Source organism: Hemitrygon akajei, chromosome 27 (assembly GCF_048418815.1).
Source record: "Hemitrygon akajei chromosome 27, sHemAka1.3, whole genome shotgun sequence".
NCBI lineage: Eukaryota > Metazoa > Chordata > Chondrichthyes > Myliobatiformes > Dasyatidae > Hemitrygon > Hemitrygon akajei.
Window position 1 is genome coordinate 7023718 of NC_133150.1, and position 25159 is coordinate 7048876.

Genomic DNA, 25159 nt, shown 5'->3' on the forward strand with positions numbered 1-25159 from the left:
ACAGCTTGTCAGGCCCTGGGGATTTGTCCACCCTGATTTGCCTCAGGGTAGCAAGTGCCTCTTCCTCTGTAATCTCTGCAGGGTTCATGAGGTTGATGCCGCTTTGCCTCACTTCCATAGACTCTGTATCCATTTCCCAAGTCAACACAGATGCAAAGAATGCACTTAAGATCGCCCCCCTCTATTTTGGCTCCACATGTGAATTACCATTCTGGTCTTTCAGAAGACTATTTTTGTCCCTTGCAATCATTTTGCTCTTAACATATCTGTAGAATCCCTGAGGATTCTCCTTCACCTTGTCTGCTACAGCAGTTTCATGCCTTCTTTAAGCCCTCCTGATTTCTTTCTTCAGTGTTATCTTGCATTTCTTGTACTCCATAAGCACCTCATTTGTTCCTACTTGCACCTTCTATGCACCTCCTCTTTTCTCTTAACCAGGGCTTTAATATCTCTTAAAAACTAAGGTTCCCTACACATTATCTTTAGCTTTCATTCTGACAGACACGTACAAGCTTTGTACTCTCAAAGTTTTGTTTTTGAAGGGCTCCCACTTTCCAAGTACACCTTTGCCAGAAAACAGCTGTCCCAATCCACACTTTCCAGATCATCCCTGTCACATCTAAATTGGTTTACTTCTGTCACCTGCCCTCTCTCATTCCCTAATAACAGATCCAGTATCACACACTCACTCGTTGGGACTTCTACATATTGATGAAGGAAACTTAACTGAACACATTTGACAAACTCTATTGCATCTAGTCCTTTTATAGTATGGGATTCCTAGTCAATAAGTGGAAACAGAGAGGCAAGATGGCGGCGCGACGCAGTTTGCAGCAGCCTCTCTGGAGTCGATATCTGTTACTTGTTAAGAGGGGTGCCGTGCACAATCCTAATCTGATGAAAGACGGACGTGGGAGCACAGTGGAACATCTGGAAATCTCCAGGATAACCTTCTTCGTTGCTGCTGCTGTTGCGAGGTCCGGGTCTCTGCTGAGAAGAACAGGCCCCCAGTCCTCGGGGTCGCATTGCTGGTGGCTGTTGGGGGGGGGGGCGTCATAGTGCGCTTGGCAGAGGATGGTGCTTAGAGAGGCTGTGCCAGAGGGGATGGTTGGAGGCTTGAGAAGTTCAACAGACTTGGAGTCCGTTGTGGTCGGAGCGCTTTCACTGTGTGCTGCGTCTGCGAGGCTGGGTCTGATGGAGCTTTCACTGTGTGCTGCGTCTGTGAGGCTGAATCTGGCAGCGCCTTGGAAGTCCATAGCGGGGGTATTCCCTTCTGCCGCCTGCGTGGGATGACGAGTCTATTGGGACCCTGAGGACTTGTGGAAACTGTGTGGTGGTTTCTTTTGAACTTATGGTCTTTTAACATCTTTGGACTATTTTTACTGTGCCCATGGTCTGTTTTTTTTTTAATCAATTATGGTATTGTCTGCACTGTTGTAACTATATGTTAACTATAACTACATTTAACTATGTAGATTTGTGTAGGTCTTATAGCTTTAATTTTTGGTTTGTTGGTTGGTAGAGTTGGTCTCCTGACTTGGTGTGTCTGGGTAGTCTTGTTTTGTTTGGTGGATTTGGAGCTCCTTGCCGGGGAACGCGCTAAGATGGTAGCGCGATATTAATACACAGCAGCCTCTCCGGACTCTGGATTTGGGGATTACCAAATGTTATGTGGATTTTCTGGTGTAATCTGTTTTGTTGTGTGTTTTTGTGATATCATTCTGGAAGAATGTTGCCTCATTTTTTAACTCCATTGCATTTGTGGTTTCTAAATGACCATAAACTGAAAATGAACTGAACTGAAAGTTAAAATGACCACTGCAACAACCTCGTGTTTCTTGCAACAGTCTGCGATCTTTTTCCAAATTTATTCCTCTAAATCCCTAGGACTTTTGGGTGGGTCTGTAATGTAGCCACATTAACGTGGTCAAATCTTTATTATTTCTCAAAGGCCTCTGCAGTTGCATTCTCCAGTCTGTCCTGATGAGAGCACTATGGTGACATTTTCTCTGACTCATAATGCCATCCATCCCTCTGCTCTGTCACATCTAAAACAACAAAACCTCAGAATATTGAGCTGCCAGGCCTGCCACTCCTGCAACGAGGTCTCACTAATGGCTATAATTCCAGGTGCTGATCCGTGCCCTGAGCCCATCCGACTTTCCTTCAATACTTGCATTGAAATATACTCAGCTCAGGACACGTTGCACCATGCTCAACCTTTTGATTCCCGGCTTTGTCTGAGGATGTCTGCGTCCACAACCTCTCCACTAACTGTTCTGGCACTCTGGTTCCCATCCCTCTGCAACTCCAGTTTAAACCCCACTGTGCAGCATTAACAAACCTTCTTGTTAGGTTAATACTAATAACAAAAATGTTCCTGCTCTCACTGTTGAAATAAGGATTTCCAAATATAAATAAAGTGACTAAATTGCATTCACAATTATCTGTGAAAGCTTGATTTTCTTTCATTAGGTTATCCGGATTTAAACAAAGATCTCTGCTAATTAAAATATCCTTTCCCTTTTGATGAAATTTCCATGCTAATTTTTTTGCACTTTATACTTTTCAAGTAGTGTTTTATTGTTTGCTTCCATTTCACTTTCTTCTCTGTTCACAGTGCCTTGCCCTAATCTTTATGTGAAGCTGAATGCCTTGCAATTTACATTGGATCCAGTGAGCTTGTTGTGGGTGAACTCCTTCACTTTGGACCTGTATCAGACCCTTCAGCAGTTCAAAGCCATCTATAAATTGAATAACTCTGTGAAAGTGGATGAACATGTTGATTTTTGTATGAATGGGCTCGTGTTGAAGGTTCGTCATCACCTCACTATTCAATAATGAAAAATGCATTCATAGTTTAAAGGGGATGTGGAATAATGATAGCGGTATGATTTTGTTTTTGTCTGAGTAGGAAACAATTTCTACTTTCGAAAGAAGGAAATGCATTTCAGTTTTGCTTAGCTCTGAACTCCATCTAGGTGTTTTCACTGTCCAATCAACAAATAGCAAACTGTGCAAAAAGGAATCTCTTAATATCACATATTCTATTATTGTTTTATGTTTATACTTGAATAAGCACAGCCTCTATTTACAGTATGTGTAAGTGCACTATATGGATGGGTAATTAATAAAATTGGCTTTCTTTAAAGCACATAAGAGAATTTTGCCAAACTTTTGTTATTTATACAATGTCCAGTAAGCGCACACATTACTTTCAAGTTCTGGGCCTCTTCATATAAATTCAGTTCACAGTGAAGTATTTTAAACAGTATAATTCTTATTTTGTCTCCATTCTTTTGCTTCTAACCTTTTAAAACTGATGTACTGTGCTTACTGATGTGTCTTTGGTTACTGTCCTTCATACTACTTCAAATAATTCACCATTTAATACCATAAAACATAAGAGCAGAGTTAGACCACTCAGTCCATTGAGTCTGCTTTGCTCTTTCATCATGGCTGATCAGCTTCCCTCTCAACCCCATTCTCCTTCAGAACCTTTCACACCCAGACTAATTAAGAACCGATCAACCTTCACCTTCAGCACCTAGGTTACAGGGAAAGATTGAGCAAGTTAGGTCTTTATTCTTTGGAGCGTAGAAGGTTGAAGGGGGATAGATAGAGTTGATGTGGATAGGCTTTTTCCATTGAGAGTCGGGGAGATTCAAACAAGAGGACATGAGTTGGGGGCAAAAGTTTAAGGGTAACACGAGGGAGAATTTCTTTACTCAGAGAGTGGTAACTGTGTGGAGTGAGCTTCCAGTAGAAGTGGTAGAGGCAGGTTTGGTGTTGTCATTTAAAGTAAAATTGAATAGGTATATGGACAGGAAAGGAATGGAGGGTTATGGGCTGAGTGGGTCGGTGGGACTAGGTCAGAGTAAGCGTTCGGCACGGACTAGAAGGGCCGAGATGGCCTGTTTCCATGTTGTAATTGTTATATGGTTAAGTGTGCCCTGTGACCAATGTTCCCTCTAATTTGTAATGACCAGTGTGCACAAAAATCTTGTGCTGTACCACATTTTTCCCAGTGACAAAAATGTGTGCACTGACTAATTTCTTGAATAAAAACATTATAAATAAGCCAGTTCTAAAATCTGCAGACAAACCATCGCAAACTCCACGTTGTCAACACCGCCCGCATCAGAAACCAGAAAAGGAAATGTGATTATGTACGATCATGAAATATACTTAATGTGCCAACGAGGTAGAGGGTGACAACATTTTGTGAGCTAGTAGCAAAAGATGAGTACGCACACACACCTTAGAGGGAACTTTGCACGTGACCTGACCTTCACAGCCTCTTGTGGCATCAAATTCCACAGATTCACCACCCTCTGGCTAAAGAAATTCCTCGTCATCTCCTCCTAAATGGATGTCCCTATATTTTTAGGCTTCCTCCTCTGGTCCTGGACACCCCCACCAAAGGAAGCATCCTCCGCATTCACTTTGTCTGGGCCTTTCAACATTCAATAGGTTCAATGAGATTCTCTCTCAATCTTCTAAATTCCAGTATAGGTCCAGAGCCATCAATCACTGCTCATATGATAAAAAGCCTTTCCTTACAGGAATCATTCTCATGAACCTCTTCTGAAACCTCTCTAAAGTCAGCACATCCTTTCTTAAATAGGAGCCCAGAACTACTCCCAATACACGTGAGGTCTTGCCAGTGCTTTATACAGCCTCAACATTACATCCTTGCTTTTATATAGTAATCCTCTTGAAACGCACGCTTACATTGCATTCACCTTCCTCACCACTGATTCAACTTGCAGATTAACCTTTAGGGTATCCTGCACAAGGACTCAAATTCCTTTGCACCTGAGATTTTTGAGTTTTTTTCCCCATTTAAAAAAAATCTCTATTCCTTCTACCACAGTGCACGACCGTACACTTCCTGACACACTATTCCATCTGTCTCTTCTTGGTCCATTTTCCTAATCTGTCCAAATCCTTCTGCAGTCTCCCTGCTTCCTCGGCACATCCTACCCCTCCATATTGCTCACACATATCTTCGTATTGTCCACAGATTTGGGCATAAGGTTTCAATTTCATCATCCAAATCACTGACATACAATGTAAAAAGAATCATTCCCAACTTAGAGCCTTGTGGAACACCACCAGTCACTGGCAGCCAACCAGAAAAGGATCCCTTCACTGTCTCCTGCAAGAATCTTTCCTGTAATACCATGGGCTTGTAGCCTGTTAAGCAGCCTTATGTGTGGCACCTTGTCAAAGGCCTTCTGTAAAACCACGAACACAACGTCACCCAATTTTCCTTTGTCTATCCTGATCTGTCAGGCAAGATTTTCCCTTGAGAAAACAATGCTGACTACAGCCTATTTTACTATGTGCCTCCAAGTACCCTGAGACCAAATCCTTAACAATTGTCTCCACTATTTTTCTAAATTCCTCTAATCTCTGTCCTAACTGGACATCCCTCTAGTTTGAGGTTGTGCCCTCTGGTCAGACTAACTGGCCTAACTGTCTTTTCTTCTGCCTCCCTCCCTTCTTGAAGTGTGGAGTAACATTTGCAGTTTTCCAGTCCTCCAGAACCATGCCAGACTCTAGTGATTGTTGAAAGATCATTACAAATGCCTCTACAGTCTCATCAGCTACCTCTTTTAGAACCCTGGGCTGCAGTCCATCAGCTCCATGTGACTTATCTATCTTCAGACCTTTCAGTTTTTCAAGCACCATCTCCCTGGTAATAGCACCCGCACTCACTTCTGCCCCCAGCACTCTCAAACTTCCAGCATACTGCTGGTGTCTTCCATAGAGAAGGCTGATGCAAAATACTAAATCAGTTCATCTGCCATTTCCTTATCACGCATTACTCTCTCTCCAGTGTCAGTTTCTAGTGATTCAATATCTACTCTCGCCTCTCTTTTATTCTGGAAAACATTTGGTATAATTTTTGATAATATTGGATAGTTTTCCTTCATATTTCATTGTTTTCCCCCTTATGGTTTTTTAGTTACCTTCTGTTGATTTTTTTAAATTACCCAATCCTTTAACTTCTCACTAATTTTTACTCTATTACATGCCCTCTCTTTTGCTTTTATATTGGCTTTGACTTCCCTTGTCAGCTAGGGGTTTCATCCTGCCTTTAGAATACTTCCTCTTCTTTGAGATATATCTATATGCATCTTCCAAATTGCTCCCAGAATCTCCAGCCAGTCCTCTACTGTCATCCCTGCTTGTGTTTCTTTCCAATCAGCTTTGGCCAGCTCCTCTCTCATGTCTCTGTAATTCCCTTTACTCCACTGTATTGCTGATATATCCGATTTCAGCTTCTCCCCCTCAAATTGCAGGGTGAATTCTATCATTATTATCACTGTTGCCTACGGGTACCATTACCTTAAGCTCCCTAATCATATCTGGGCTCAACCACAAGCAGCTCCAGAAACCCATCCCGGAGGCATTTCATGAATTCTCTCTCATGGGATTCAGAATTAACTTATTTTTCCCCAATCTTTCTGCACATTGAAATCCCACGTGACTAATGTATCGTTGCCTTTTTGGCATGCTCTTTCCATCTTGCACTGTAATTTGTAGACCATATTCTGGCTACTGTTCAGAGGCCTGTGAATAGCTCCTATCAGGATCTTGTTACCCTTGCAGTTTCTTAACTCTACCCTCAAGGATTCTACATTTTCTGATTCTATATCACCTCTTTCTAAAATTTGATCTCATTTTTTTGCCAGCAGAGCTACTCCACCTCCTCTGCCTGTTACTCTGTTAAAGTTAGCCACCACTTTTGAACTCCTTGGTAAAGTGTCCTCTTGGCTTTTATTTTAAGAGCAAAAAAGTTATGTTCTGAGAATGCGGTGTCTCTAAAATTGCAGATAATTCTTGGTTCTCTTTTTCTAATGTTGATCCAGTGATCAACTGCTATTTTTTTTATGGAAACTGACCGTAAAAATTGCCTTCGATTGTGCTGAGAGAACTCATTTCTGCGGTGTCCAGTCAGCTCATTGGTGTCTCTAAGTGATTAGCTGTCTTATTTTCTATTTACATAAATGTACTATAGAGAATATAGAACAGTACAGTACAGGAGTAGGGTTATGTCTGTGCTGACCAGGATGCTGTTCCATCAGCCTCCATGTGATTCTTATCTCTCCCTTCCCTCCTTGTTTATGAATCAGACTGCCTCTTAAATGTTGCCATCATATCGGCTTCTGCCACCTCCCCTGGCAGCCTGTTCTAGCATCTTACACTCTCTGGGTAAAAACAAGGCTTTCCTTTCACATCCTCTTTAAACATTGCCCCTTTTACCTTAAAGCCATGCTCTCTAGTATTTGATATTCTGCCCTGGGGAAAAAGTCTCTATCATCCCTGTATGCCTCTCATAATTTTATTTACTTCCATCATTTCATCCCTCACCCTCTAACACTCCAGAGGAAACAATTTAGATTTGTCCAGCTTCTTCTAACAGCAAAACTCTCCAATCCAGGTAACACCCTGATGAATTTACAGTATACACCCTCTCCAGAGTCTCCATAGGCTCTGTATCCTGTAATGCAGCAATCAGATATGCACACAATGCTCCAAATGTGGCCTAACCAAAGTTTTACACAAGTACCATATGACTTCTGACTTGTCTACTCAGTGCCCAACTGATAAAGGTAAGCATACCATTCTTTGGCCCCCTTTCCACTTGTGTTGCTACTTACAGAGAGCAAAGGATGTGCTATGTGTTGTACATTTTACCGGCATTCAAAATTTGTTTAGTTCCATGATCTGATCCACAAAATAGTTTTAGATTTACGTTTCTATCTCTCTCTGTCTTCTAGCTTGTAATTCCAGTGGACCAGAATGTAATGGCTCATCCAGATAAGCCAGAATACATTACCATTCAGACTTCAGATGTTGTGGCTACAAACACGCGACACTCACCAAACTGTAAGCACTCTGATCTCCAAATGATGCTGAAAGCCTTTAAAGACTGTGAATTTTTTCATGTGTCTTATAAGGAGTTCCCTAAATCTGTAGACAGTTTTGATGTGCTTCAAACTGTATTTTTTCATCATGCTTATGAGCAACAAATCAATCTGGACAGAATTAACACTCAGAAGAACCTTACTCCTGATGCATTAAAAACATCATCAGCTGCAGACACATGGTCACTCCATTTTTCTCAACTTTGGCTGGACTTTGAAGGTAAAGAGAGCTCAAAAGACAAGCCTTTCAGCTTTGTAGATGCGTTTCCTCTTTCCATATGGGTGTCTCGACCATCTAAAGCACAATCAAGTTATTCAACATCTGAATGCACTACTAATTTAGAAGATTCCAAAAATAGCGTGGATCATAAATTTAATATGTTCAGTTGTACAGAGTCCTTTGGAAATGGACTGCAGGATTTCACAGCCACGCAAGCATTCAGGTCATCCGAAGGGATTGCTTCAGATCTGACCACTCAGCAGGCAAGAGTGAGACAACCTAACAGAAAGGATGACTCTGAGGCAGATGTTCATGTTCTTGTGTACAGTACTGCCCATGTAAAAGCACGCATGAACCACTACCATTACCTTGTATTACTGCGGCTAAAGGAATGTCTTGCTCAGCTACAAGATGACTTGACTCAGGATAGGGAAAGATTGACTAAAAATATTGTTAAATCTGGTAGTATTTGTATAGGATTATTGATTAATAGTGCTGAAGTTGCTTTACTGCTTCATCCAACTCCAACCACAGATTGTGACCTACAGTCCCAAAACTCAGAAAGCACAAGCCTTGCTGAGTCCGAGCTTTCACCTTCTGAGAGTAGAGAAAGATTGGCTGAGGAGGAGAAGCCTTTGGACAGAATAAATGATCAGCTGGATAATACCATCAGGTCTGTGGATGATAGTGGAATTCACAGTGGGGACTTGAGTATGGTTACCTTATTGGATCATGGAGTTTCAGCACAAGATGGAGCAATTGTGAGTGATGCTCCTTTATCTAATGCTCAGGCAGTAGGAAATCAGTCATCTGAAAAAGGACCTGTGGAAGAAGCATATGAAGCAGTAGAATCTCTAGCAACGGAGGTTTCTGAAGATAGCAGGATTCCAAACACCACTTTAGAAAAGAGTGAGCCTTTGGATCTACAAACAAGTAGAACATCAAGCAACATAGCGCAGACGGATCTTACTCCTTTTGAGAATGTTGAGGTGGATTCAACTCCATTGAGTGTGTCAAAGGATGTTGCTAAAGAAGCTCTGCTAATGACTGTGGACTTAACTAAAGAAGCTGTTTCTCTGACAAAGGATGCTTTCAGTCTCAGCAAGGAGAAGATGGCTAACACTATGCAAAAGATGCTTTCCTTGTCTTCCTCCAGGTATGAAAATTTACTGTTGGCGGTAAATGATGCCTTTTAGATTGTTTAAATGTAATCAACTTATATTACACAAAGGTGAAAGTGTAAACTGCCACGTCCTTTGCCTCAACATTAAAACGTGTGGAGTTTTACTTTTGCATCGGGCATTCTCTTGAAATGAAAGGATCAGCTTTAATTCTGAGAATTTCTTTCAGTTCCGCTTCTACCACTTCTTCCCAAAAAGTAGCAAATTGTGGTCAACAGCTTGTAAAAAGTTACGTTTTTTTCACCAAGAACTGTTGGCTGTGGAATTGTGGCTTAAATCCTCTATAACTTGGGGAACATAAAGTATACATGCCTCTTCTCATAAATTTCTAAGAGCAATTGCCTGCCCAAAAGTTAATTTATTGGTGTAGAGATTGGCTTTGACAATTCATGGAAGTATTTGATGCTTTCCTGAGAACTTGTCCTCAAGTTTTCATCACAGAAGGTCAAACATAAGGTGTTACTCCATATAGATTCTATCTTTCATTCACCTTATGTTGTTAGAATGTATTCAGCAGTTTGTAATTTTAAATTAAACAATTATTTGATGTCCACTTAATCAGTTGGAATCAAATTTAGGTTTTTCATATTTTGTGAGATTAATCTGGAGAAGGTGTGGATATCAGAAGCAGGCCACACTAGATGACTAATGCCCACAGAATGCCAAAAATTGGTTCATGTGTCTAAACATGGCTGAATTATCTGTGGATGTGGTCCTTACTCATTCTGATTTTTGCACATTAAAATGACAAATCCATATAACAATTACAGCACAGAAACAGGCCATCTCACCAGCCTAGTCCCACCGACCTGCACTCAGCCCATAACCCTCCGTTCCTTTCCTGTCCATATACCTATCCAATTTTACTTTAAATGACAATATGGAACCTGTCTCTACCACTTCTACTGGAAGCTCGTTCCACACGGCTACCACTCTCTGAGTAAAGAAATTCCCCCTCGTGTTACCCCTAAACTTTTGCTCCCTAACTCTCAACTCGTGTCCTCTTGTTTAAATCTCCCCACTCTCAATGGAAAAAGCCTATCCACGTCAACTCTTATCTATCCACTCATAATTTTAAATACCTCTATCAAGTCCCCCTTCAACCTTCTATGCTTCAAAGAATAAAGACCTAACTTGTTCAACCTTTCTCTGTAACTTAGGTGCTGAAACCCAGGTAACATTCTAGTAAATCTCCTCTGTACTCTCTCTAATTTATTGATATCTTTCCTATAATTTGGTGACCAGAACTGTACACAATACTCCAAATTTTGCCTCACCAATGTCTTGTACAATTTTAACATTACATCGCATCTCCTCTACTCAAAGCTCTGATATATAAAGGCCAGCACACCAAAAGCTTTCTTCACCACATGAGATACCACCTTCAGGGAACTATGCACCATTATTCCTAGATCACTCTGTTCTACTGCATTCTTCAATGCCCTACCATTTATCATGTATGTCCTATTTTGATTATGAAAGAATGTATTTTGAGGTCTCGCCATGTCTCAGTGTGTTTTACAGTAGTGCTTCCTTGTTTTGTGACAATTTATGTGCAGTATTTTGTGATGTAAATCATTTTGTTTAAATGTATAAATAAGGACCAAGAGACCTAAGGGAGCACATATGGATTGAAAAGCAAGGGATTGCTGTGTACTTTATAAAGCATTTAGTGTCTCAGTACAATCTCTCATGTGAAAGATGGCATTTCTAACAGTGCAGTACCTCATTGAATACAAATGTGATTAACTCTAAGACATGGCTATATTTGTGGGAAAGTCAAATCATCAGTGCATTGAACATTGACTGAGGAAAACAATTCAGCTTGCTGAGGAGTATTTTGGCATTTTTTGACCCTCCCTAACCAGAGACATTGTTATTTCCATTTTGAGAACAAAAAGGGATTCTCGAGCAAATATTTGGCTTATCACTTAATTATATGAGTGCTTTACCACTTTGATACAATTGTGGCAATACTTCATTGCTTACAAATTTAAATTGGATTTTGTGTGAAATGTCCGGACAAGATAAGCCAAATGAAAATACTAATCCACCATTTGGTTTCTGCACTGAAAGTGATACTGAGTAACTTCTGAGCTGTGCTTAAGTGGTTCAAAATAGATATTAGCCAACCATTTAAAGCTATGAAGTAAAGAAACAGTGAAATTGGGCAAAACTAGCTCAATTTTCAGAATAAGCTACAGTCCTTGATTTCCTTGCTACTTTAAGAATGCTTTAAATTCAGCTTTTGTTCCTTCTACTTGTGAATTTGAGCCACAATCACTGGTGATAAATGTGTCTTTTGATTTCGGCAGCAGAAATTCCTCTTAGTAATGATTCTCTTCCCTTCAGTCATGATGATTGATACAATGGAAAGCAGATTTTTAATAATCTATTTTGGATGACCTGGGGGATAACAGGCATATCAACTGTGACATCAGAGACACTTTGTTACCTATGAAAATAGAATTTGGTTTTGTGAAGTTTCATGAGTCAAGTTAACAAGACTTCCTTTGCGTAAGTGTTCAGGAGTCCAAACAAAAATGAGGTCCAAAGATGTTTGTGTTCTGATGGGGACAGCAATACTGATGGCAAATTTCCACCATTAATGCGGAGAAGCCAAGTTAGTACATTCTTTTGCAACAAACACTTTGAAGTTGTCACCACATGAATAGCTTGAGCAATTTTGGATGGTTTGTAAGTTCGTAAATTGTTGGTATTGCAGATAATACTGAAGATAATACGTGCAATAAACGGTGAAATTGTTTATCAAGAATTGCAGCTTTATCTTGATGAGCTAGGAAAGTGGGCCCAGGAATGGTAAATGCCATTTAATTTGGTTAAGTGTGAGGTGTTGTATTTTGGAAAGTCAAACCAGTGTATGACTTTAATCATTAATGTTAGGGTCCTGAGGAATATTGTAGAACAGAGGAAATTCAAGTACATGATTCCTTGAAAGTAACATCATGGACAAGCAATTGGTTGGTGAAAAAGGCTTTTGGCACATGACCCATCATTAGTCAAGGCATGTAGTGTCGAAGCTGGCATGTTATATTGCTATTGTGCAAGACTTGAGGCTACATTTGAAATATTTTGTTTCGTTTGATCATCTTGCTATTGGAGAGATACCATTCAGCTGGAAAGAGTGCAGAAAAAACTCAATCATTGTGAGGACCTGAGAAACTGGGTTTAAAGGAGAGGTTTAAAGCTAGGATTCGATTCATTGGTGCATAGGGGAACGAAAGATGATCTTAGAGATGTTTAAAGTTATGAAGGGCATAGACAGGATACATGCATGGTCCTTTTTTCTCCAGTGTTGGGGGATTTGAGAACTAGAGAACATAAGTTTATGGTGAAATAGGAGAGATTTAATTTGCAACCCAAGGAGCAACTGTTTCATCCAGTGTATGGTCTGGTATATAGAACGAGTTGCCAGAGAAAGTGGTTGAGACAGATATGTTAACAAAATTTAAAAACATTTGGACAAATATATGGAAAGGAAAGGTTTAGTGGGACATCAGCCAAATACAGGCAAATAAGGCAATTAAAGGCACTATCGTGCTTAGTACAGATCAGTTGGGCTGAAGGGCTTGTTTCTTTGCTGTACGACTCCTTGGTCCTATTTGTCTTCTGTTTACAGGAAGTATTTGGCGATTGCTCTGCATCAGTCCACAGCAGCTAAATCTACATAGTACGTTAACTCAATGAAGTCCTATTTAGAAAGGTTCAGTGTGAAGGGATCATTCATCACTATTTAGTTTGACTAAATAATTAATGAATAATTTTAAAACACTTTCACAATAATGTATGTCTCTATATTCTGCAGAGATGATAAGGATTATTTAGACTGACTTTTGTCAGATTTTTCCCCCAATAGGCAGGATAACAGCACCACCATGTGGTGACACTGTTCAATGCATGGCAACAGTTTTTTCTTACATCCCAGACACACCAAATGTTTGTCAGGTTAATTGCCTACTATAAATTACCACAATAGGTGGGTGGTAAGTAAATTGGTCTTGAGCAGGTGAGAGATGAGGGGTTTCTACGGCAATCAGGAAAGGATTTATGGATGGCACAGTCCTGCGAACAGAGTTGCTCTCTCGTTGTTCCAGCAGGCTGGGTTCAGTCAGAGTTGCTCTCTCGTTGTTCCAGCAAGCTGGTTTCAGTTAGACCTCCCATCCGAATTGTATGTGACCATATTGCTTTCCCCATTTTCCTCCCACATCTTAGATATGCAGGGTTTTCAAGCAAATTGCCCCCTGTACATTGCTTTTGGGGTTTGGGTGAGTGGTTACTGAGCGAGATCTTGAGATCCAATGCAAGAAACTTAAACATGCCGTGTAACTACCACAAATATTTAAAGCAAGTGAAGTGTAACTCTTTACGAAGGAGTGAGTAGAAAGCACTGGTGAGCGCGTGTTGAGTACCCAGTTTTGGTTTCCTGTGGAAGGGTATGCTTGCTGGGGAGATGGTGTGTTGAGTGTTTACCCCTTTGATTCTCGGAATGAGAATACTGCCCAAAAACTATAACTTGAGCAGAGCACTTAACAGCATTGATATGCAGAGAGATCTTGAGGTCCAAGCCCTTGGCACTCTGGAAGTGGCTGCAGAAATTGATAAGTTGGCAAAGAAGGCATATGTCATGCTTGCCTTTATTAGTCGAGGCATTGAGTTCAAGAGTCAGGACGTTCTGTTGCAGCTTTAATCTATCTGGAATATTATATTCAGTTCTGATTGCCTCATTGTGGGAAGGATGTGGAGGCTTTGGAGAGGATGCTGAAATGTGCCTGGATAGGATGGCATGTGCTAGCTGAAGAGATTGGATGAACTGGGTTTTTTTTCCTCTCGAGTTGCTAAGGCTGATGAGATATTTGAAGTTTCTAGATTTGTGAGGCATAGATAGACAGCTGGTATTTTTATCTCAGAGTTGAAATGTCTAATACTACAGGGCATTTAAGGTGAGAGGGGGTAAGTTCAAAGGAGATGTGTGGGCAAGTTTTTTTTTACACAGAATAATGGGTAACTGGAATGCACTGCCGATAGTGATGATAAAGACGTGTAGAGGTGTTAAGACACTTGAATATGCAGAGAATGGAGGGAGAAAGACCAAGAGAAGGGGGAATGGTTAGTGTAATAGGATATCGGTAGTTTAATTAGATTGGCACAGCACCAAGGGCCGAAGAGACTGTCCCTGTGCCATGAGGGACCAAATGGATCATTAAGACAATGCCAGGTTGCGATTCTTCTCACAGCTCTCAATTGTCAGTTATTCTGTTCTGCTGCCTGCTTTAATAACTTGATTTTAGAGGTGAGGAAGACAAAAATCAATCACTAATTTGAACATGCCCCTCAACTCATCCATTCAGTTTAAAAGATAATTGAAAAACATTCCTTCTCTGCCTTTGCTAAAGGAGTAGGCTTTTTGCTTAAACAGGCAAATAATGGTGGCAGTATGTGCATGTAGACTTTCTTTTAGCATTTACACTGTTTTTCTGATGTATTCTTCACTGATCTAACAGATTTTTAGTTGGTCTTTGTTCGCTATTGAACTGAGGTAGAATACTTTCCCCACCCAGAGGTTGCTTTTGAGTCTGTGAAGCACGTTAATTCTCCAAAGTACAGCATTGCTATCTTTTACCACTGAGTAAAACAACGTTTCCTTTCTTTATTAAAGAGAACAGATCTCTAAAGGTGAAGAAAATCCACCCTCATTATCCAGCACTAAACTCCGTTTTTTAAACATGAAGCGCACCTCATCACAGCATTCCTTAGACACTACATCACTTGATGGCAGCCTGACAGAAGATCGAATATCTGTCGACAGTGACAACAGTGAGAAATATGTCATTCTCCTTGAAGCAGGTACGTACTGAGTTTACATTTAAATGAGCATGAAATATTGGCCTGATTTCATGATTTCAACAGAAAACTTGAGTGAAAGTAGCTTCCTTCTTCCATGCAGTTTAACATAGTTATCTCAGAAATATTTGTGGCTAAAACCAGTCTGATTCTTTTTAACACAACATTAAAAAAATAGGCAAGGGATTAAACTTCTGTAATCTTGGCTGATCTCTCCCAGATCCCTTCTCTCAGGTACCTCTTCTCTTTAGTCCTCAATTACCCAATCTTTCAAATACCCCCAACGATCTTTCTCAGAGATTTGTCATCCTCTGTGGTTCATATGCACCTCAGTTTCAAATGATTGCCCTCCAATCTTGCCCCTTGTTTGAGATTGTCTCAGAATGGAATCATTTTGACATCTACTGTCTCATCACCCCAAAGGCTTTTGTATCTCAATAAGTTCACTGCTCATTTTTCTAAACTGGCAATGATGAGGTGTACAAGAGTGGGACATATCAGCTGCTTGAGTGATGTCATAACAACGACCTTGCACTCAGTCAGTAAGAACAAGGAATTGATTGTTGACTTCAAGAAGTTCAAAGTACATTTGTTATTCAAGTATGTATACAACCTTGAGATTTGTCACCTTGCGAGCAACCACAGAACACAGAAACAGTGCTTGTTGAGGGTCAGTGGTGGACATGGTGAGCAGCTTCAAGTTCCTCGGTGCCAACATCTCAGAGGATCTAACATGGGCACAGCACGTGGAAAAAGACAGCAGAGGGTTGTCGACTCAGCCAGCTCCTGAACAGCCATGATCATTGCAACCTTCAAGAAAATTTTCAAGTGTCAGTGTCTTAAAAATGTGGCATCCGATGTTAAGGACCTTCACTATCCAGAACATGTGCTGTCTGCATTACTATCACTGGGCAGGAGGTACAGGATCCTGAAGACTCACATTCAACATTATAGGATAAGCTTCTTTCTGTCTGCCATCAGGTTTCTGAATGGTCCATGAACTCTACCTCATTACACCTCTTTTGCACAATGTATTTACTATTGTCATTTACAGCAATTTTGTCTCACAAAACAATTCTAACCATTCTGTAGATCTAATTGATTTGGCTGCTTGTGATAACACAACCCTCTCAATCCAGTAGTTAGCCTAGTGAGTCTCTTGTGAGTTGCTTCCAAACCAATGAAAGTTTATTTTTTAAATAAGAGTACCAGAAATGCACGGTACTCCAGGTGTGGTCTCAACTTGGACATCCGTAACAATTTTTACCTACCGTAGATTTCGCACTACAGAGCGCACCTGATTAAAAGCCGCTGGCTCTAATTTTAGAAAGAAAATCAATTTTGTACTTGTACAAGCCGCACCGGATTTTAGGCCGCAGGTGTCCCACGTTGTAATATGAGATATTTACACAGAAAGATATTACACGTGAGGATTTTTTAACTTTTAATTAAATCCATATGGTAACATAAACAAATACATATTGCAAATGCTTTTTTTCGAACCGTGCCTGTAACACGGCTACTTTTAAATATACATACGTATCGGTAACACACAAATTACGTTGCGTATGCATTCCAATATCTCCTAACGACTGGTAAAAAAATATATACTGCAGCCTACCAGGAAAAGTTATTGATCGCCTTTAACTTAAAAGCAGCGTTTCGCGCAGGTCTAATGCCCCCACCTTCCCGTTTATCGCAAACCGGTATTTCCCACAAGACGCGGCGAAACCGGATGTGACGTCATAGTATCCCGGGATGTAGTACTTCTAACTTTAACTAGAAAATACTAACAAATGAATTACTAAGCGAAAATATTATAAACTAAATAACTGCCATAAAGGCAGCACAATGCTTTTCTTCGAGTGTTTTCCATGTTGATGAGGGTGAGTACAAATGACTGATTTACAATAATTTAATTGTGAAAGTGCGCTTGATTTATCGTACAATTTTATTGGTCTACTGTTACGAGGCAAAATGTTTTTGGCGGCATGAAAAAAAATCATGCATTAGCCGCACCGTAGTAAAGGCCGCAGTGTTCAAAGCTGTTCAAAGCGTGGGAAAAAAGTAGCGGCTTATAATCCGACATCTACGGTATTTCTCAACCCAAACCCTCAATATGCTATTTGCCTTGTAGCACTTGCCCACTCATATTCTGGGATTCACTCACATAAGCACAAGTTATCTGTCCACTCTATCAACCGGCGACCAAATACTGCTTCACAACATGACCTCCCACCTGTTTTCCTATTACCGCCTCACCAGGCGCCTTCCTCCAATGCCCCTTTCAGGTCCTTAATAAAATTGTAAATAATTGAGAGCAGGAACTAATCTTCAAAGGCATCCAGTGGTTACATCCTTCCAGCCTGATAAGGGCCCATTTATTCTGATTTCTGTCATCTTTGTGATAATCAGTCTTCAATCCATGCAAGTATTTCTCCTAATAAGATCGTAAGATATAGGAACAGAATTAGGCCTTTTGGCCATCGAGTCAGCTGTGCCATTTCAACATGGCTGATCCAGTTGTCCTCTCAGCCCCAGTCTCCTGCCTTCTCCCCGTATCCCTTCATGCCCTGAACATTTTTTGAGCTCTTGTGCTGCAGCCTTCTGTGTAACACCTTATTTAACGCTTTAACTAAATCCAACTTAATCCCCCATTGACTCTGCTTTTTATGTCCCTGAAGAACTCAAGCAAACTTGCATATAAAGTGTCATTTACCTTTCATAAAACTGTTGAGGGTTTGACTATATTAAGCTTTTGTAAATGATGAGCTGTTTCTTCCTTGATTTTAGAGTCCACCTTGCTTATGACAGACTTTAGTGCTTTTAGTTTCTCCCCAATACCATGTCCATTGTGGCAGTGATAGAAGTTCTTTTATCATGTTTGAATTAGCTCTTTAGACAAGGTGTAAAAGCATCACCAGAAGTCACCTGGACCGGATGAACTGCACCCCAGAGTACTGAATGAGATAGCTGAAGAAACTGTGGAGGCACTAATAATGATCTTTTGAGAATCATTATATTCTGGAATTGTTCTGGAGCACTGGAAAACTGCAAATGTCACTCCACTCTTTCAGAAGGTAGGAAAGTTGAAGAAAAGAAATTACAGGCCAAGTAGTCTGACTTCATTGATGTTGGAGTCCATTACTAAGGATGAGGTTTCAGGTTACTTGGAGGCACATGATATTGTAGGCCAAAGTCAGCATAGTTTTCTTAAGGGGAAATCTTGCCAGACATATCTAATTGAATTCTTTGAGGAAAAAACAAGCAGATTGATTGCCAGTAGATGTTGTTTACTTAGACTTTCAGAAGGCCTTTGACAAGGTGCCTCACATGAGGCTGCTTAACAAATTAAGACTCAATGGTATCGCAGGAAAGATCCTAGCATGGAATGAAGTTTGGCTGACTGGCAGGAGGCAAAGAGTGGAAATAAATGGAGCCTTTTCTGGTTGTCTGCCGGTGACTGGTGGTGTACACAGCTGTTACAAAGTAAGGTGGAGGGGCATCTGGTGATGATACAGTGAGTCTCTAGAAGGACAGACAGATTGGGAGAATGGGTAAAGAAGTGGCTGATGGAATGTAGTTTCGGGAAGTGTATGATCATGCACTTTAGCAGAAGGAATAAAGGCATGGACTATTTTCGAAATGGAGAGAAAATTCAAAAATCAGTGGTGCAAAGAGACTTAGGAGTTCTTGTGCAGGATTCCCTAACGATTAACTTGGCAGTTTGAATTGGTAGTAAGGTAGGCAAATGCACTGTTAGAATTCATTTTGAGAGGACTAGAATATAAAAGCAAGGACAAAATGATGAGCAAACACAAGGAAATCTGCAGACACTGGAAATTCAAGCAACACACACAAAATGCTGGTGGAGCGCAGCAGGCCAGGCAGCATCTATAAGGAGAAGCACTGTTGACGTTTCGGGCCGAGACCCTTCGTCAGGACTAACTGAAAGGAAAGATAGTAAGAGATTTGAAAGTAGGAGGGGGAGGGAAAAATGCGAAATGATAGGAGAAGACCGGAGGGGGTGGGGTGAAGCTGAGAGCCGGAAAGGTGATTGGCATAAGGGATACAGAGCTGGAGAAGGGAAAGGATCATGGGATGGGAGGCCTCAGGAGAAAAAGAGGGAGGGGAGCACCAGAGGTAGATGAAGAACAGGCAGAGTGATGGGCAGAAAGAGAGGGGGGGAAAAAGGAGGGAGAAAAAACTAAATATATTAGGGATGAGGTAAGAAGGGGAGGAGGGGCATTAACAGAAGTTAGAGAAATCAATGTTCATGCCATCAGGTTGGAGGCTACCCAGACGGAATATCAGGTGTTGTTCCTCCAACCTGAGTGTGGCTTCATCTTGAAAATAGAGGAGGCCATGGATAGACATATCAGAGTGGGAATGGGACGTGGAATTAAGATGTGTGGCCACTGTGAGATCCTGCTTTCTCTGGCGGACAGAGCATAGGTGTTCAGTGAAACGGTCTCCTAGTCTGCGTCGGGCCTCACCAATATATAAAAGGTCACACTGGGAGCACCGGATGCAGTATACCACACCAGCCGACTCACAGGTGAAGTGTCGCCTCACCTGGAAGGACTGTCTGGGGCCCTGAATGGTGGTGAGGGAGGAAGTGTAAGGGCAGGTGTAGCACTTGTTCCGCTTACAAGGATAAGTGCCAGGAGGGAGATCGGTGGGAAGGGATGGGGGGGACGAGTGGACAAGGGAGTCGCGTAGGGAGCGATCCCTGCGAGAAACAGAAAGGGGGGGTGAGGGAAAGATGTGCTTGGTAGTGGGATCCCATTGGAGGTGGTGGAAGTTACAGAGAATTATGTTGGACCTGGAGGCTGGTGCGGTGGTAGGTGAGGACAAGGGGGACCCTATCCTGAGTGGGGTGGTGGGCGGATGGGGTAAGGGCAGATGTGTGGGAAATGGGAGAGATGCGTTTGAGAGCAGAGTTATTGGTGGAAAATGCTGAGGCTTTATAAGGCATCGGTCAGACTGCAGTTGGAACATTGTGAGCAGTTTTAGGCCCCTTATCTCAGAAAAGATGTGCTGGCATTGGAGAGGGTCCAAAGTAAGTTCACAACGATTCTGAGAATGAAGGGGTTAATGGACGAGGAGTGTTTGATGGCTCTAGGCCTGTACTCACTGAAGTTTAGAAGACTGAGGATGGATCTCATTGAAACATATCGAATATTGAAAGGCCTAGATAGAAAGGCCTAGGGAGAGAATGGTTCTTACAGTGAGAGTGTCTTGGACCAGAGGCACAACCTCAGATTAGAGTGATGTCACGTCAAGTCAAGTCACTTTTATTGTCATTTCGACCATAACTGCTGCTGGTACATGACATAGTAAAAATGAGACAACGTTTTTCAGGACCATGGTGTTACATGACACAGAACAAAAACTAGACTGAACTACGTTAAAAAACAACACAGAGAAAGCTCAAACGAGGAAATCTGCAGATGCTGGAAATTCAAACAACAACACACACAAAATGCTGGTGGAACACAGCAGGCCAGGTAGCATCTATAAGGAGAAGCACTGTCGACGTTTTGGGCCGAGACCCTTCATCAGGACTAACTGAAAGGAAAGATAGTAAGAGATTTGAAAGTAGTGAGGGGAGGGGGAAATGTGAAATCATAGGAGAAGACCGGAGGGAGTGGATGAAGCTAAGAGCTGGAAAGGTGATTGGCGAAAGTGATACAGAGCTGGAGAAGGGAAAGGATCATGGGACGGGAGGCCTTGGGAGAAAGAAAGGGGGGGGGGGGGAAGCACCAGAGGGAGATGGAGAACAGGCAAACAACTAAATATATCAGGGATGGGGTAAGAAGGGGAGGAGGGGCATTAACAGAAGTTAGAGAAGTCAATGTTTATGCCATCAGGTTAGAGGCTACCCAGCCGGTATATAAGGTGGTGTTCCTCCAACCTGAGTTTGGATTCATCTTGACAGTAGAGGAGGCCATGGGTAGATGTATCAGAGTGGGAATAGAATGTAGAATTAAAATGTGTGGCCACTGGGAGATCCTGCTTTCTCTGGCGGACCGAGCATAGGTGTTCAGCGAAACGGTCTCCCAATCTCCCAAAGTTACACTAGACTACAGACCTACACAGGACTGTGTAAAGTGCACAAAAACAGTGCAGGCATTACAATAAATAATAAACAGGACAATAGGGCAAGGTGTCAGTCCAGGCTCTGTGTATTGAGGAGTCTGATAGCCTGGGGGAAGAAACTGTTACATAGTCTGGTCTGGTCTGGTCGTGAGAGCCCATCTAGATGTCCATCTAGAACAGAGAAGAAAATAAATTTCTTTAGTCAGAGGGTGGTGAATCGGTGGAATTCATTACCACATATGGCCGTGGAAGTCAAATCATTCAAAGCAGAGCTTAATTGATTCTTGATTAGTAAGGGTGTCAAAGGTTATGGGGAAAAGGCAGGAGAATGGGGTTGAGAGATATTTTTAATCAGCCATGATGGAATGGTGGAGCAGCTGAATGGCTTGATTCTACTCCGATGTCTTATGGTGGTGAGTTTGCACTGGGCCTTCTAATTCATTGTTTAATTGAGAACAGTCTAGGGTGAAACATTGGACTGGTAAAAGGTGCTGATTAATTTCAGAGTGCTAATATTAATATTTACTTATTATAATTTCATAAAAATTTACACTGATAATCTCAACAACAATTACCAGTAATGATATAACAACTTGTAATGTGTCAAAAACACCCCTAAGTACATCACAGCACTGCCATGAATTCACTTGAGATTATTGAGCAAAAGAACAAAAGCCTTGTCAAGGTAGGATGTCAGATGGGTTAATGCAGAGAATTGTCGACCCTTCTCATTTAAGGCATGCCTGTCTCTCATGAAGTGACTGTAAATGGGGATGAATGAGACAGAATGAAAAGAGGACAAGAATCTGCAAGGACTATTGGCATTGAGAAACTAAGACAGGGCATGATAATAGATGGGTTTGAAATCTTAAATGACAATTTTTAAGATCAAATTTGCTTAACCAGGCACCATTTTAGGGAAATTTTAGGAAACTTATAGTGGAAAGGGCAGTGAGGGTTTAGATATTTGAAAGTAGAAAGATGGGCAGGGGCAGATGATGCTGCAGAGGTGGAAAAAAGCCTGTCTCGATTCCTGCTGTAATCCACAATCAGCTTCTTTGTTTTTTGGACATCGAGGGAGAGTTTGTTTTCGTGGCACCACTGTGTCAGGGTGTCAGCCTCTCCTGTAGGCTGTCTCATTTACCACAGATGGAGAATCTAAATGAGGGAATTTCAAGATAAAGGGCCAGTTTTTTAAAAAACTGGGGAAGTCAGTCTTAGGAATTTTATACCTTGGAGGGAGCTACCACAAGAAAAGTACCGTAGATTCCGGACTACAGAGCGCACCTGATTAAAAGCCGCTGGCTCTAATTTTAGAAATAAAATCAATTTTTTACTTGTAAAGGCCGCACAGGATTTTAGGCCGCACCGGATTTTCGGCCGCAGGTGTCCCACGTTGTAATATGAGATATTTACACAGAAAGATATTACACGTGAGGATTTTTTAACTTTTAATTAAATCCATATGGTAACAAAAACAAATACATATTGCAAATGCTTTTTTTCGAACCGTGCCCGTAACGCGGCTACTTTTAAATATACGTTGCGTATACTTCTTTACTGAACAACATTCCAATATCTCCTAACGACTGGTAAAAAATATATATACTGCAGCCTACCAGGAAAAGTTATTGATCGCCTTTAACTTAAAAGCAGCGTTTTCGCTCCGCCGTCCCGTTTATCGCAAACGGCATTTAAAAGCAGCGTTCGCTCAGATCCAATGCCGCTCGCGTAATGCGCTCCCCCCCTCCTTTCCGTTTATCGCAAACGGCATTTTTCCCACAAGACGCGGCGAAACCGGGTGTGACGTCATAGCATCCCGCGATGTAGTACAGAAAACAAATATAGTTAAAACTCTTCTAACTTTAACTAGAAAATGAATTACTAAGCGAAAATATTATAAACTAAATAACTGCCATAAAGGCAGCACAATGCTTTTCTTCGAGTGTTTTCCATGTTGATGAGGGTGAGTACAAATGACTGATTTACAATAATTTAATTGTGAAAGTGCGCTTGATTTATAGTACAATTTCATTGGACCTCTGTGAACTACTCATCAATTTTATTGGTCTACTGTTACGAGGCAAAATGTTTACGAGGCGGCATGAAAAAAACCATGTATTAGCCGCTCCGTTTTAAAGGCCGCAAAGTTCAAAGCTGTTCAAAATGTGGGAAAAAAGTAGCGGCTTAAAATCCGGAATCTACGGTATTTAAAGTGCAGTTACAGAGGTTTGAAAGATGAGGGAATTTAGGACAATGGGGATTTGTCACAGAGGAGGATTTGGGCCTTGAGGTGCATTAGTCATGCTTGGATTGAATTGTGGAGGCAAGCTTGAGGGGCCTGGTGGCTTATGACTGCTTCCATTCTTATGTGCTGTTGAATAATGCTCTGACATTCTTGATTGCAACAGTGGTTGCAGCCTTCGACTTGTCTAATAAAAATTGTAAATGCCCCTTCCTTGCTTTTTGAGTTCTAAAATTGTTAAACTTGATCATTTTTATTCATTTAAGTAAATTCAAGTGTCTCCAAATGTTAAGATAAATAAAACAGCAGATTTTGGAAATCTTCAAAACAGAAAATTACTAGCATCTCTCAGCACTTGTCGAAAGAAAAACAACTGAGGTTTCAGGTCGAAGACCTTCAGGTCAAAGAACCCTGAAACACACACTAAATGCAAGAACTATTCTAAGAATTGTCAGCTTCAACTTTTTTTTAAAAAAATGAGTGCTAGGGCTACTTTCAATTCTGGTTTCCAAATTGCTGGACAATTCTTGGCATCAAGACTGCTTCTTGAATGATATTAGACTGAGCTGCTGTGTCTTCATTCTTCTGCTGAGTTGATGAAATGTTGTGGTGAACCTGAGTCAGCTTGCAGTCGCTCCTGTTGTGCTTGTGATTGACAAAGTTCCAGAGCCTCCTCCTTCACCTTTCATCCATTTCCCTTTGAATTCAAGACTTTATGTAATGACCAATAGTCTTGACCAAAACCTCGTCTGCTGTGGAAATACCTTAGAGAGAGAGAGAGAGGGGGGGGGGGGGAGAGGGGGGGGGGAGGGGGGGGGGGAGAGAGGGGGGAGAGAGGGGGGGGGAGGGGGGGGGGGAGAGAGAGAGAGAGAGAGAGAGAGAGAGAGAGAGAGAGGAGAGAGAGAGAGAGAGAGAGAACGAACGCACTGAAACTCTTAGTACATTGTGTTTCCCTTGTGTCTGCATGGGGTTCTGTTGGTGCCCTCTGGTTTCTTCTCACACCCAAAACGTGGGTGTGTGGGTTAATTGGTCACTGTAAATTGCTCCTTGTGGTGGAATCTGGGGAGAATAAAGAAAGAATTAATTACTGTAATTATAAATTGGTGGTTGCAGCCATTGTGGACTTGGTGGGCCGAAGAGCACTTCTGTGTTTTTGTCTCAATTCCTGTCATCAACATTGATTTTGTGACCTAATTAATTATACAGGGCAATAGGCTGCTTGAAATTGTCATGTTATCTCTGAATGTATGAGTAATAAATAGTAATAAATATGCAGCAAAACATATTGAAATTATTATCTAATGTTAACGATTATTTTAATGCTGAAACTTGTCAATATTGCTGCAGCTCCTTTGCAAGTTTAATTTGTATAGATGATTTTTTTCTGTAACTGGAAAATTTTGTTAAATGTCATCATGATGTCCTTGCAATAGTTTTATTTCTTTATGCACTGCACACAGATATGGACATTTAAATAGCATATTTTAATGTACCTACATTTTGGATGCACACATAAAGCTATTGACCTATAATTTGTTAATGTACTGAGAAATTGTAATTTGAGATGAACCCCTTTGCTTTTCCAGTGCCTTAACTCTTTGTGCTTCAG

The 25159-nt window shown here is 41.2% G+C and overlaps 2 protein-coding genes across 3 annotated transcripts in view; one reads left to right on the forward strand and one right to left on the reverse strand.

Annotated features, from left to right (window-relative positions):
- Nucleotides 1-25159, forward strand: part of LOC140717103 (bridge-like lipid transfer protein family member 3A) — a 154895-nt gene that overhangs the window by 110910 nt on the left and 18826 nt on the right. For both annotated transcript variants that reach the window (XM_073030318.1, XM_073030319.1), the window contains exons 13-15: nt 2621-2814; nt 7794-9316; nt 15019-15206. In XM_073030318.1, coding sequence (XP_072886419.1) covers nt 2621-2814; nt 7794-9316; nt 15019-15206 — 1905 coding nt within the window. The remainder of the gene's footprint in view (nt 1-2620; nt 2815-7793; nt 9317-15018; nt 15207-25159) is intronic.
- The window catches only part of taf11 (TAF11 RNA polymerase II, TATA box binding protein (TBP)-associated factor), a 32126-nt gene continuing 31426 nt past the window's right edge, over nt 24460-25159 (reverse strand). Inside the window, exon 4 of the mRNA XM_073030321.1 lies at nt 24460-24609. Coding sequence (XP_072886422.1) covers nt 24581-24609 — 29 coding nt within the window. The 3' untranslated portion in view covers nt 24460-24580. The remainder of the gene's footprint in view (nt 24610-25159) is intronic.